We start from the raw sequence: 12,914 nt of genomic DNA on the forward strand, positions 1-12,914 counted from the left end.
TTGATCTGGGTGCTGATTACAGGGAAGGTGTTCAGTTTGTGAAAGTTCATTGAGCTTTTCACTTATGTGCGTTTTTCCCATTGGTGTTATACTTTAACCAAAAATTTTTATTTTGAAAATAAAAACTATTTACCCTGCAGGATATTTGCAGGAATGCACAAAAGCAGTTGCAGTATGATTAGCATGTGCTAGGTCCATGGGAAGTGCTTATTAAAAGTACTTTAATTCGTTAATAAGTTAATTAATGACTATTCTTTTTTTTTTTAAGTTGTAGTGTGAGAACTCTTAGTTGCAGCATGTGGGACCTAGTTCCTTAATCAGGGATCGAACATGGGTCCCCTGCATTGGGAGCTCAGAGTCTTAGCCACTGGGACCACCAGAGAAGTCCCTCAGTTCTTAAATATAGATTCCTGTCCTCCTCCACCCAAGCCAAGGAAGAGCATACTGAGAAATAAAGAGGAAATAACACACACACACAATTAATAGCAGTAACACACACATTTAAAGACTCAGCATATGCCAAGCTTGGTGCTCAGAGTTTGCATCCAGCATCTCATTAAATCCTCACAGAAACTGCATGAAGTTCAAAACTGCTGTCCTATTCAAAACTGCTATCCTCACACAGCCAGGAAATGACCAAGCCAACTACGCTCAAGCAGCCAGACTCCAGAGCTCACAACTGTGACCACTGTGGACCCTCCACTTCAGTCTTCCCTCCCAACATCCCTGCACCCATCTACACACCCCCTACACTTAGGGGAAAATGATGAAATATTCATTCAGCTTGACTGACAAGCTCAAACAAGGAGGTGTCAACAACTCAGAGATGAGAATGGGGCAAGCGATACTTATGTCTCCATCTTTCAACTCAGACTCCCTAATCCAAAATGCCTCACCGGGGATTTGCAACCCTAAACGCCCATGTTCACACAAAAGATTCCCCTTGACAGCCTTGAGTTTACGGGATTTTCCTGCTCATGATCCAAAGAGCAAACACGGGAGGGCTGGACCTCAACCTCCGGCAAGGTCGCCTGGTCCCTCGGTGAAAGCAGCTTTTGTCTGCCTTTCTTCTGACCCCTGCCGGGAGTGCCTTTCTCAAGAGCCCTCCTCAGGTTTCTTGAATTCTGGTGGTGGTGTTTTGTTTTTTTTTTTCATTTTAAGTTTCACAGAGCTGTGGACTCATCATATTTTCTCCTGGAGGAGCTTGGTGCACAATGGATCTCTAATATGATACTGGGGCCTGGGGTAGTGGGTAATTGAAGCAGAAATTCAGCCCCAAATACTCGGAGGCTTGCTCCAGACCCTGCCCCCTATACTTGTAACAACTTCCTCTCCCTTCCATACAGAGGTCTGGCTCCCAGGGGACAAAGATAGCATCCCACACCCAAGTTCTGGAGAGCAGACCTTGCAGAATTGAAAAATAAAATGAACTCTGTCCTTTAAAAAGGGATCTCTTGATTCACAAAACAATGCCAGTAAAGACTCCCCAACACAATCACAATCTGATATGTAGGATGAAAAGGGCACAACCTCCAGTTTGTGAGAAACACAATGAGGAGGCACTGGCATCACCAACGCGGAAAACACTGTCTTGAAATGTTAGCTGGGTGTCCATCTACACTTCTTGATGCCTCATGACCCTTGTCCTGCTCGGGGCAGGGAAACCAGCCTCACCGGTGCATCCGGGAAGGGCAACTTCAGCAGAAGCTGAGAGAAGGCTCTTGAGTCTCGGAAGCCCGGGTCTCTGACAAAGCATCAGTGACAAAGAACAGACGAGTGGTTGCCAGTTGCAGGGGCGGGAGGGAGTCGGGAGGAGGGAAGGAGTGACTCTGAAAGGGCGTCATGAGTGTATTTGGGGGGTGATGGAAATGTTCTGTAGTAACCTGATTATTATTGTGGCTACATAAGACTATTCATGTGTTAAAACTCATTGAATTATACACCCCCCTCCAAAGTCAATTTTACTGTAGGTTGATTCTTTTTTAAGCCTGAGTTTTTCCATTTCAGAATGTGGATCATAGGAGAATAGCATGCATATGACTGTATTATAGTATAGTCTAATGCTATACATTAAGAATAGCATGTATATGGCTAATCGAAGGAAGTTTTCCTGCCCCCCAGACTAGAAAATATCCCCTGTTGGTGGAGTGTAGTTGTAGTGGGTTCTGAGAAGTGTCTCCCGCGTCTCCCCAGGCAAAACTTGGCGTAAGAGGAGGGCCAGCAGAAACCCCAGGTCGATGTGGGGGATTCCAGAATGGGTGGGGTCTGTGTCCATGTTCCCTTCCAGAGCCAGGAAAGATGGCAGAACCCCAAGGAAAGAAGGTCAACTGGAAGGTCATAGTCCAGACAGATGGGCTAAGGTAGCCCCCCAGGGTCTTGCCTAAGGCCAAGGAATTGCGACACAGAACACTTTTGGGTGTCCAGGAAGAGAGTAAAAAGTAAAGGTTAAATTTGAAGGGATGGAATTTCCCTGATGTTCCAGTGGTTAAGAACCCACCTGCTAATGCAGGGAATGCAGGTTTAACCCCTAGTCAGGAAATTAAAATCCCACATACCACGGAGCGACTAAGTCTGCCTGCAGCAATGACTGAGCCCATACCTGGCAATGAAAGATCCCACAGGCTTCAACCAAGACCCAGTGCAGACAAATAAGAGGGAAGGAATGGGGTGGGGGTGGGAGGGAGGTTCAAGAGGGAGGGGACGTAAGTTTACCAGTGGTTGATTCATGTTGTTTTATGGCAGAAACTAGCACAACACTGTAAAGCGATTATCCTCTGATTAAAAATAAAAGAGAAAATATAATTTAAAAAGTTAATTCGAAGGGGCTTTTAGGATGGAAGGGAAACACAGCATCTAAGTATCGAGGAACCAAATGGTATGTGACTATCTCTACATTTTCAGTCAAAACAAGGACAGGGCTTCCTCCTTCAGATGCTCTGACACAACTAAAGCCCCTGGAACAGAAATAAAATGCCAGGGGGGAGTGGGGACCGTTCTGTTATTCAGCAAAATGATACTTGAAATATTAAAATCTACATACATTAGGAGAAAAAAAAAACATGTAGGGAAGTTCCCTGGTTGCCTAGTGGTTAGGATTCAATGCTGCTATTATGGAGGCCTGGGTTCAATCCCTGGTCAGGGAACCATCCCATATCCCCAGTGGCAAGATGCAGCCAAAATACAATACATGAATAAATAAAGGGATTATGTATTTAAAAAGAAAACCATGTGGGGAGTTAATAATCCACCTTCCAATACAGGAGACATGGGTTTGACCCCTGGTCTAGGAACCAAGATCCCACATGCCAAAGAGCAGCTAAGCTGGAGAGCTGCAACTACCGAGCCTGCACACTCTGGAGCCTGTGCACAACTAGAGAGTCCACACACTGCAACAAAAGATCCCATATGATGCAACTAAGACTCGGCAAAGCCAAATAAGTAAAATATTTTTTAATGTTTAACTTAAAAAAAAAAAAAAGAAAACCATGTAGACACATGAGCTTATGAACTGAACATAAACCCCCTCCTTAGACATTATCCCCCACAGCCCTGTGAGGTAGATATTTACTTCCCATTTTACAGATGAGGAAACTAAGGTTCAAAGGATTGGAGGGACTTTCCCAGGGTCATACGATTTGAACCAGGGCGATATGTGTCCAAGGTCATCCCCTTTCTGCCTTAACACAAATATAACTTCTTAGCTTGGCTGTTAGCTGTCCAAGAACAAACTTGAATCATTCCTTGACTTATCTGCCTCTGTTTCCCCAAAAGATAGTAACAATGTGACCCAATCCAGAAAAACTGCACCAAAATAACAAAAAAGGGGACCCCCCCGCTGAGAGTGAGTGTCAACACACAGGCTGTGGGAACAGTCTAGTGTGTGCTTGAATGGATAACTGAGTCCAAAGCCACAGCCTCCTAGGGGCATCAGCCAGACTCACAGGAAGCAGAAGTAGCTCCTGCGACGGTCTGAAATGAGGGGATGGCAGCGTGGCTCACTGATTACCGGGGCGTCAGACACGGGGGAGAATTCTGATTCCACCACTCACTCGCTGTGTGCTCCTTGGCAATAATCACCCTCTCTGAAACTTAGTCTCCTCTGACATTTGAGGTTCAACAACATCAACCAAACCAATCATGTCAAAGATGAAGTTCATGTGTGGAAAGCATCTGGCACACAGTAGGTACTCAATAAATGTGCATTTCCTCCCTCACTCTCTGCTTTTGCTTTTAAGGTCTTTGGTTCCACAAGGCAAGAGCTGCTCTCACTGGACTAAGAGCTGGAATTTTCCCTGAGCCTCATTTTTTTCATCTGTACAACAGACTCCAAAGACCCAAGGGGTGGGAACAAATTCCCCATGCCTTCATTTGGGGAAGGGAAGAAAAAAGGGTAAGTGTAGAGATCATGATGCCACACGATCCCTCAGGCCTGGGAGACCGGGTAGCCTTTTTCAGGTTATACAAGTGGGAACATGACATTCACAGATGGAGGGATGCAAAATGGTCAGAGCACACCCAAGGCATCCTCGTCTTAGCCCAGTGATCAAGAGAAAGGACTGGAGCATGGATGCCTGGGCTCCATGTCCACCATGAGACTCTAGACGTGTCGCCTCACACTCCAAGCCTCAGTTTTCCCATTCATTCCCACACCACACAGGGTTGTGAAAGACTGAAATTCGTGAAAGACTGGATGTGAAAAATAGCAATGCTGGGCCTGACATTTAGGCAGAGCTTGCCAAGCCTTAGCTGTTTACACTGTTTTTATTGTGATTATTATCCAGTAGCTTGAGTCCTAATGACACTGACCAGGGTTCTTGGCCTTCCTTAGTCAATAGAAATTGACTAGAGGCCAGACAATAAATTCAGGCAAGGCTTTACTGGGGCGCCTGCTAACAGCAGGGGCAAGTGAAAATAAGTAACAGGCTCCCTTGCTCCCTCCCCGAGGCGGGGCAGGCTGGTTCCTTCTATGGGGTGAGGGTAGGGGTTGTGTCCAGGGGTTGGGCTGGAGGGGGGCTTAGGTGATCTGCCCACCCTTTTGGTGGTGTGGGGTGCAGAGGGTATGTGCAGTACCCTGCTTTTGCTTCAACCCCCCCGCCCCGGTTTTGGTTCTCAGCCTTTCAGAAGAGGCAGTTAGGTTTTTGGTCTTTTTGTATCTTGTCCATAATTTGCCCCAACTGTAGATGCACACAGTTATTTTTAGTCCCTTATAGTTTCTTTGTATTTTGTTACTCAAAGAGACATTTGTCCAGGAGTAAGCACTGCAGCAACTAACCCTGCCCTCGTCTTCTCTGTGTCCTTGGGCACCTGTCCCCACTGGGCCTCAGTTTCCACCTCTGCAAAGAAGGAGCAACAACCCCTCCCTCCAGCGTTCTGTGAAGATGTCTAGCTCCCAGCATGTGACTGTCATGCAATTGAGATTCAGAAGTCAGGAGACCCCCACCCTGGAATCGAGGGGTACCCCAGATGTAGGGAAATCAGAGACAACTTGATTCTTTTTCTACATTGGATATGAGACTTTGGTCACCTGATGCGAAGAGCCAACTCATTGGATAAGACCCTGATGCTGGGAAAGACTGAAAGCAGGAGGAGGGGACAAGAGAAGATGAGATGGTCAGATGGCATCACCAACTCTATGGACATGAGTTTCAGCAAACTATGAGAGATGGTGAAGGACAGGGAAGCCGGGTGTGCTGCAGACCATGGAGTTGCAAAGAGTTGGACACGACTGAGCAACTGAAAAACAATGACAGTGAGACTGGTGGCGCTAGTGGTTAAGAGCCCACCTGCCAAAGAAGGAGAGGTAAGAAAGGTGGGTTCGATACCTGGGTCAGGAAGATCCCCTGGAGAAGGAAATGGCGACCCACTCCAGTATTCTTGCCTGGAGAATCCCAGGGACAGAGGAGCCTGGAGGGCTATAGTCCATGGGGTCGCACAGAGTCGAACACGACTTAGCGAGTAAACTACAGTGAGACTGAGGTCCCTCCCAGAGCTCCAACAGCTGCCTCTCCCGGTGTTCCAAATGTAATCTTCAGGTCACCTTGGAGCCAGGGTTCCCAGCATCAGCCCCACTCACAAAACCATGAAATCTTGAGTAACATCCCCATCTCATTTTTCTGTTTAACTTGTCAATCAAACAGCTTAACGGCCCCACCTACTAATGGGACTGGCAATTATTTACTTTGGAGAGCCCTGAAAGACACCAACAGATTGCCGAATTCTGAATTATCTATAAATCCATCTCTCGATCACTCATTTCCTGATTTCCACACTATAAAAAAGGCTGCCTGCTCAGCAAAGCAAGGAGACCACGACAGCTGCCAGGACCTCTGAGAAGCCAGGTGAGACTTGTGCATTCAACCCTCCCCCACCACCGCCACTACTGCCTCGGAGGGCAGAGGTGCTAGCCTCCACATTGTGGCATCACTGGCTGACTACACTTCAGATCACTCTTTGGGGGTCTTCCAAGAGAACCAAGGCTTGCCATTTGGGGGGCAAGGTGATAAGCATCCACTCTGCCTCCCAAAGAGACCACTGACATCAATGTAGAGACTTTTGGCAGCAGGCTATTTGATGGTGATAGGGAGCACGTGGCTGTAGGTACACTGCTCAAATTCCACGTGAGCTAGGGATCTCTCATGGGCATACTCCTCCTGCCCTAAATCCCAGTCTCTACAGAGTTTTATCTTGAGTTTACCATTGTGCATTGCTCAGTGTACACCCTCACTTCGTTGTGCATCCAGACCATCGTCCAGCAACCTCCTACAAACCACCCAATTTTGTACATTTTGGTGCATTTTTCTGGGACCAAGAGTCCTTAGCTTCCATTGGAGTCATAAAAGATCTGCTGCTGAAAAGAGATTCAGAGGCCCAAGCCAAGTTTACCTCCCAAGGAAGCCACAACTGGCTCTTTGGACCCAATAGCCCTTTAGATTTCTGTGGCAGCAACAATGATGGCTCTTTGGCCAAATTGGCCAGTTGATGGGATTTTGCCTAAAGCAGCCAAGTGTCTCCAGAGTGTGGGAGCCAGCTCCAGCTCTCAACACCTTTACTGACTTCCAAAAAGGCCCTGGAGAAGGATGGTGGCATCTGGGAGGAGGACTGGTACAAAAGGGAGGCATATGTCAAAGGTTGCCCAGGAAGTTCGTCCAGGTCATCTTGAGGGAAAAGAGAAAGACATGGACGAGATAGTTTGTATATTGGTAGGGGTGGAGAGTTGGGGTGGGAGGGACACCTTCCTCCAACTGCAGTTCTGCCATTAGTTTGCTGTTTGACCTTGGGAAAATCACTACCCTTCTCTGGTCCTCTTGTCCTAGTTGAATGAGGACTTTGGATGGTCCCCAGGATTTCCCAGCACTGGTATGAATGAGATGGTAATTATAGCCCTGCCACCTTTGATAGTCTTGTGACTTGCAAGGGCTTCCACAAAGCATCACGGGCTACACGCAGACCAGAGGACTTAAGGAGGATGGTGACAAAGCAGAGGAGCTCCTCAGCCACTAGCACGTTTAAGCCTTTTAATTTGCTTTGTCTCATTCAATACATTGTAAGCAAGCGCAACTGGAAAGTAAATCTGATGGTCACTTAATTTAAACAGAGGCCCCCAGGGCAGAGAGAGCTGTCTTTAAATCCTATCCCCAGTGTGTACTTGCAACCTTGGGGAAAGTTACCTAAACTCACTAGACCCCTGTTTCCTCACTGGTGCAATGCAGGTGCTGAGTGTCCACATCTTATGGGTAAAGATGAAATCAGACACCGAATGTGGAGCACTCAGCCTGACACCTGGCTCAGAGCAAAAGCCTTGGCTGTCGCTATTCACTCCCTGGTGTGCTGGGGCAGGGGCAGGCAGTGGATGGGTTCCTCTCTAGTATCTGTGCCACAGTGGTCCTTTCCACAGATACTGAGTGAGAGGATGTTTCAAATCGGGAGCCTCGTCATCCTCTGTGGGCTGCTGGCCCAGACCACGGCCCTGCTGGAAGCCCTGCCCGTGCCCTTGGACCAGACTCTACCCTTGGCTTTGACTCCAGCCCTAGCCCCGAAACCCACAGATCTTGCTGGAAGCTTGACAGGTGGTAAGTGAGAGTCTGTGACAACTTCTTCCAGGTGTGTGTGTGTGCGTGTGTGCGCAATCATCTCATGGTTGGGAAGGGGGCTAAAAGGGGGCAAGGACTGAGGAGCCATAATTGTCAGATCTGACCCCCAAGGACCCCACACCCATTTCCAGCTCTCACCAATGGCCTGCTCTCTGAGGGTCTGTTGGGCACTCTCGAAAACCTTCCGCTCTTGGACATCCTGAAGACTGGAGGGAGCGCTTCCAGTGGCCTGCTGGGGGGCCTGCTTGGGAAAGTGACTTCACTCACCCCTCTCCTGAACAACATCATTGAGTGAGTAGCCCTGAAGCAGGGCCTTGGGCCCCACCAGAGATCTCCCGCTGGAGATCAGCCAGCCCCAGGTAGTGGCCCTGGAGGAGGGAGCGGGGTCATCAGAACATGAGGCCAGGATTCAGGCTGAGACCCCCTCACAGTCTGGCAGGAGCAGCAGCTCTCCTGAACCAGCAATTGCTCCCAGTCCTGAAGTGCAGCTTGGATCTCCGTCATCGTCTATCACCCTCACCATAGTCCTCTGAGGTCAGTTTTATAATCCCTAGATTTACAGAAAAGTGGAGGCACAGAAAGGGGTCTGTGCCCACACCACCAGAGTGATGCAGAGTGTGGGTGCTAACTCTAACTGATCTAAGTCCAAAGTCAAGGCTTTTTTCCACTCTACCATGATAATTTTGCTCTCTTTATCAGTGAAATCCCTTCTTAAGTTGCTCTCCTCACTAGTGAACACGGTGGCTTTTGATGTAAGCAAGAAAATGTAAGCTATTCTCCTCAGTGACATCGTCATGTGATGTCCATGGAACAATCCAATTAACAAAGAGCAAGAGTGGAAAGTGAGCTGGCAAGACTGGGTCCTTTACATAACTGGATCAAATTCATTCCCAGGATTCCTACCCTCCCCAGCCCCCACCCCCCTGCTGCCCAGATGCTTGCCTCTGACTTGAAGACAGACAGATAGCCTTGAGTCTGATTTCTGTATCCATCATGTACTTGCTGCGTGACCCGGGGCAAGGCATTCTGTCTCTCTGGGCTTGGTTTTTCCATCTGTAAAATGAAGATTATGGTACCCACAGAGAACTGTCAGGAGGACTGGAGAAGATGTAAATCATCTGACACAGAGGCTAGCTCAGAGAAGAGCAAAGTCCTCAGAGAAGAGGCTTACTTCCACCCTCTCTCAGTTCTCCCCAGCTTCCTGCTCCTCTATCTTCATGATAAACTTTATTGATTGACCTGCCATTGAAGGACTCAGCAAGATTCATGATCCCTACTCTTAAATGTGAAGGACTTACTTCAGTTGCCCCGACATCATCCTTTCATCCACTTACCCACCCATACATCCACTTGACCATCTGCCCTTTGTCTAACCACTTTCTCTTCCATGCATCTACCCACATATTCATTCACCCACCTGCTCATCAGTCCACAAACTCAGTCAGTATAAAGTAACCCCTTTCTTTGTAAGGCTCTGAGCTGGCATACAGGATGTAAATATAACCCAGACACAGTTTCTTATCTTGGAAAACCTCATAGACCTGAGGTGAGCAGAGGGATCTGACCCAGTGCAGAGGATGGGAAAAACTGATGTGAGACTCAAAACTCATGTGGCTATTGTTGCAAGATTCCCCTCATATCTCCTCCATCCCACCTCATGGGTCCACCTCTGAGATGTTCACGGTGGGATTAGATGTGGTTTCTAAGTTTAGGACTAGAGGAGTTAATGTTTCTCACTCCAGTGTTTCTCCCTGGGCAGTTTGAAGATCACTAACCCTCAGCTGCTGGAACTGGGCCTCGTGCAGAGCCCCGATGGCCATCGTCTCTATGTCACCATCCCTCTGGGCATGATCCTCAATGTGAAAACGTGAGTGGACTCCAAAGGGGGATGGGAGGATGGCTCACCAAAGGAGACCCTGATGATTTTGAGCGGTAAGAAAGAAAAAAGCTGTTGGAGTCTATCCAAAAGACCTGAGCCTCCAGCTTCAGCTCATTTGCTGCTATGCGGAGTGACTTTGAGTCACTTGGGAGACTCACTCGGCAGACTCACTTGGCCTCTTTGAGCCTACTGGGAATTGAGAGAAGTACAGTTGTGGGCAAGATGGAATGAGGCAAGACTAGCATATCTGTCCAGAAGAAAACCTCCTCTGCCTTTGGACATGGAAGCTCAGCTACAGCGGACTGTCTCCTGTGCAGGCCCTTAGTGGGGAGTCTGTTGAAGCTGGCTGTGAAGCTAAACATCACCGTGGAACTCTTAGCTGTGACAGATGAGCAGAAGCATGTCCACCTGGTTGTTGGCGACTGCACTCACTCCCCTGGCAGCCTGCAAATCTCCCTGCTTGATGGGTGAGACCAGAGGGGTGGCTGCTCCTATTGAGACAATAGGATGGAATGATGGGTGAATGCTTGGAAAGATGGAACAATGGGAGAACGGGTGAGTGGGAGGGTGGAAGAGTGAGATGATGGATGGATGGACAGATGGATGGATGAATAAGTAAATGGTCACTACCCCTTCTTAGACCAGGCTGACCAATTTTCTGCTGTATTAGGCAACAAGAAATCTGAGTTCCAGCCCCATCCAGCTGAGGGGTATGGCAGGAGATGGACGGCTCCCTGTGTGAACTTGAACAGTTCTTCCCCAGCTTGAGTCTCAGCTTACTCAGATAATTGTAATATGGAGCTATATTGGCATTATTGAGAGAATCCTCAAAAATAATAAATGTGAACAGGCTTTGTCCCAGTAAAGAGTAAAATAGCCATGGAGCCCACAAGGGTGATTATTTCAGTTACTCTTGAAAGTGAGAGGGAGGCAGGTATAAAATACAGGAGCCACCCCCATCATGACTAACATTTATTGAACACACATATGTGTGTCCCATGTATCATCTCATTGAATCCTCATGACAACTGCATACTAAGCACTGTTCATTCCTATGTGGATTCTGCAAAGCCTGATTGAACACCTACTGTGTGCTGGCACTATGTGTTTGTTCTACATGTACCTAGTGTGTGCACTGCTGTGCGGGGTGTCACTCCCTTTGGATGGGCGCATTGTTATGGATGCACGTGGGTGTGGAGGCACAAGGCCAGGTTCTCTTATCAGTACTGAGACTGCAGTGGGCACAAACCCAAGCTTCTCCATGCCAGCCCCAGGCCCCTGCACTCTCCGTGATTTTCTCTTTCAGATTGGGCCCCCTCCCCATTCAAAGCTTTGTTGACAACCTCACTGGCATCTTGAATAATGTCCTTCCTGGGCTGATGCAGGAAAAGGTAAGTGCGGCCTCCTGGTCTGTGGATCTTAGAGCTTCTCAAGCTAAAAGAAGCCCCTGGGGGAGCTCTTCTGAGTCACTCAGTTTGATAAGTAAATTCCATCCATCAGTCTACCTGTCCATTGGTCCATCTGTCCATGTTTCTTCTTCCCATCCTTCAAAATGTACTGATTGGCTTCTGCTCTGGGCCAGGCACTCTGTGTGTCCACACTACAGCTGAAACAGATCGGTTCCTGCCCCAAGAAGCTCCCAGTCCACCCCCACTATGGCTGCAGACAAGGCTCACCCAGCCCATGCTCAGGATCTCCTATGACCAGAAACCCACCCCTCCCAGAGCAGTCCGCCCTATTCAGAAACAGACGCCAGAGCACAGAGTGAACAACCGCTCGCTCTGTGATTGGACACCTCATCCCCACCTTCAACATCTGCATCTGCCCAGTGTGGACGTGGCAGGGTTCATCTGTGGGATTGCTTAGAATCAGATGCTCTCAGACACAGACAAATGATAGAAGACCTCCCCAGAGGACCCATACTCGGGATGCGGTTGCTGCCAGTGTCTCCCAAGATGCCTAATGCTCCTCTCTGCCCCTGGCTCAGGTGTGTCCCCTGGTCAATGCAGTTCTCAGCCGCTTGGACGTCACTCTGGTACATTCCATTGTCAGTAAGTACCCACCCTGTGTCAGGAAAATCCCCTGGAGAAGGAAATGCCACTCTGGCATTCTTGTCTGGGAAATCCCATGGACAGAGAAGCCCAGTGGGCTACGATCCATCGGGTCACAAAAGAGTCAGACGTGACCCGCTTCCAAGTCCTCTCTCCCCTCTGAGGAGCAGGGCTTTTCCCCAGGGAGCTCTGTCCCCACACACATGGGACAGCTAGGGCCCTCCAGTCTCAGCTCTCCCCGTTTTAGAGTTCTTTTTTGCCTTGAATTATCAGAATCATCTTAAGACATAGACCCTGTCTCCCCACATCAGCCATAACTTAAGAATAGATGGGCTGGTTGATGAAGGAAGCACAGTCCCCTTCAAGCCCTGCCTGAGCATGGTTGAATCTCAGAGTTCCCATTTCCCAGGCCCCTGAGGACCATGAAAATCCCTGGGCTCCTTCCCTCTGGTCTGTGGTTATTGGCTTTTTTTCCCCCCATTTTCCAGATGCACTGATCCATGGGCTAGAATTTGTCATCAAAGTCTAAGACTTCCAGGAACGGACCTGGCCTCTGCTGAACCGGTGAGTATTGCTCCATACTCCGCAGGATTTGGGGGGTAGTCAGCTGTTCTCCTCCTGGTGAGGGCAGCAGGGGGCTTTGGACAGTGCCATCCAAAGGAAAAGACAAACAGCCATACGGACATACACCAAGATGCAGAGAGAAGTCCTCAGAAAGGCTGACAGTGGTGGAAAGACACAAGTGTCACCAAAATACAGATCCAAAGGGAAGCACACACGGTCATAGATACACACACACACACACACACACACACACACAAAGTGCCCAGACACACAGCGGTTACTCAGGCAGGCGTACCGATGCACACAGTCTCACATCAGCACATGTACACC

General features: G+C 48.6%; 1 protein-coding gene across 1 annotated transcript; it reads left to right on the forward strand.

Moving 5' to 3' along the window:
* The first annotated feature begins 7,909 nt into the window (after positions 1-7,909).
* On the forward strand, positions 7,910-12,549 carry LOC136157974 (BPI fold-containing family A member 1). The gene is made up of 7 exons (XM_065919760.1): positions 7,910-8,069; positions 8,222-8,381; positions 9,850-9,957; positions 10,287-10,436; positions 11,276-11,360; positions 11,957-12,020; positions 12,509-12,549. Exons 1-7 carry the CDS (start codon positions 7,910-7,912, stop codon positions 12,547-12,549), a joined length of 768 nt encoding a protein of 255 aa, XP_065775832.1.
* The last annotated feature ends 365 nt before the right edge of the window (positions 12,550-12,914 follow it).

This window comes from Muntiacus reevesi, chromosome 2 (genome assembly GCF_963930625.1).
Source record: "Muntiacus reevesi chromosome 2, mMunRee1.1, whole genome shotgun sequence".
Taxonomy (NCBI): Eukaryota; Metazoa; Chordata; class Mammalia; order Artiodactyla; family Cervidae; genus Muntiacus; species Muntiacus reevesi.

What these genes read in the sequence shown, in the direction of transcription:
- LOC136157974 (XM_065919760.1), top strand. Translation starts at nt 7,910, where the DNA reads ATGTTTCAAATCGGGAGCCTCGTCATCCTCTGTGGGCTGCTGGCCCAG. An exon ending in CAAATCTCCCTGCTTGATGG is followed by an intron (nt 10,437 to 11,275) that starts GTGAGACCAGAG and finishes TTTCTCTTTCAG; the next exon opens with ATTGGGCCCCCTCCCCATTC. An exon ending in CTGGGCTGATGCAGGAAAAG is followed by an intron (nt 11,361 to 11,956) that starts GTAAGTGCGGCC and finishes CCCCTGGCTCAG; the next exon opens with GTGTGTCCCCTGGTCAATGC.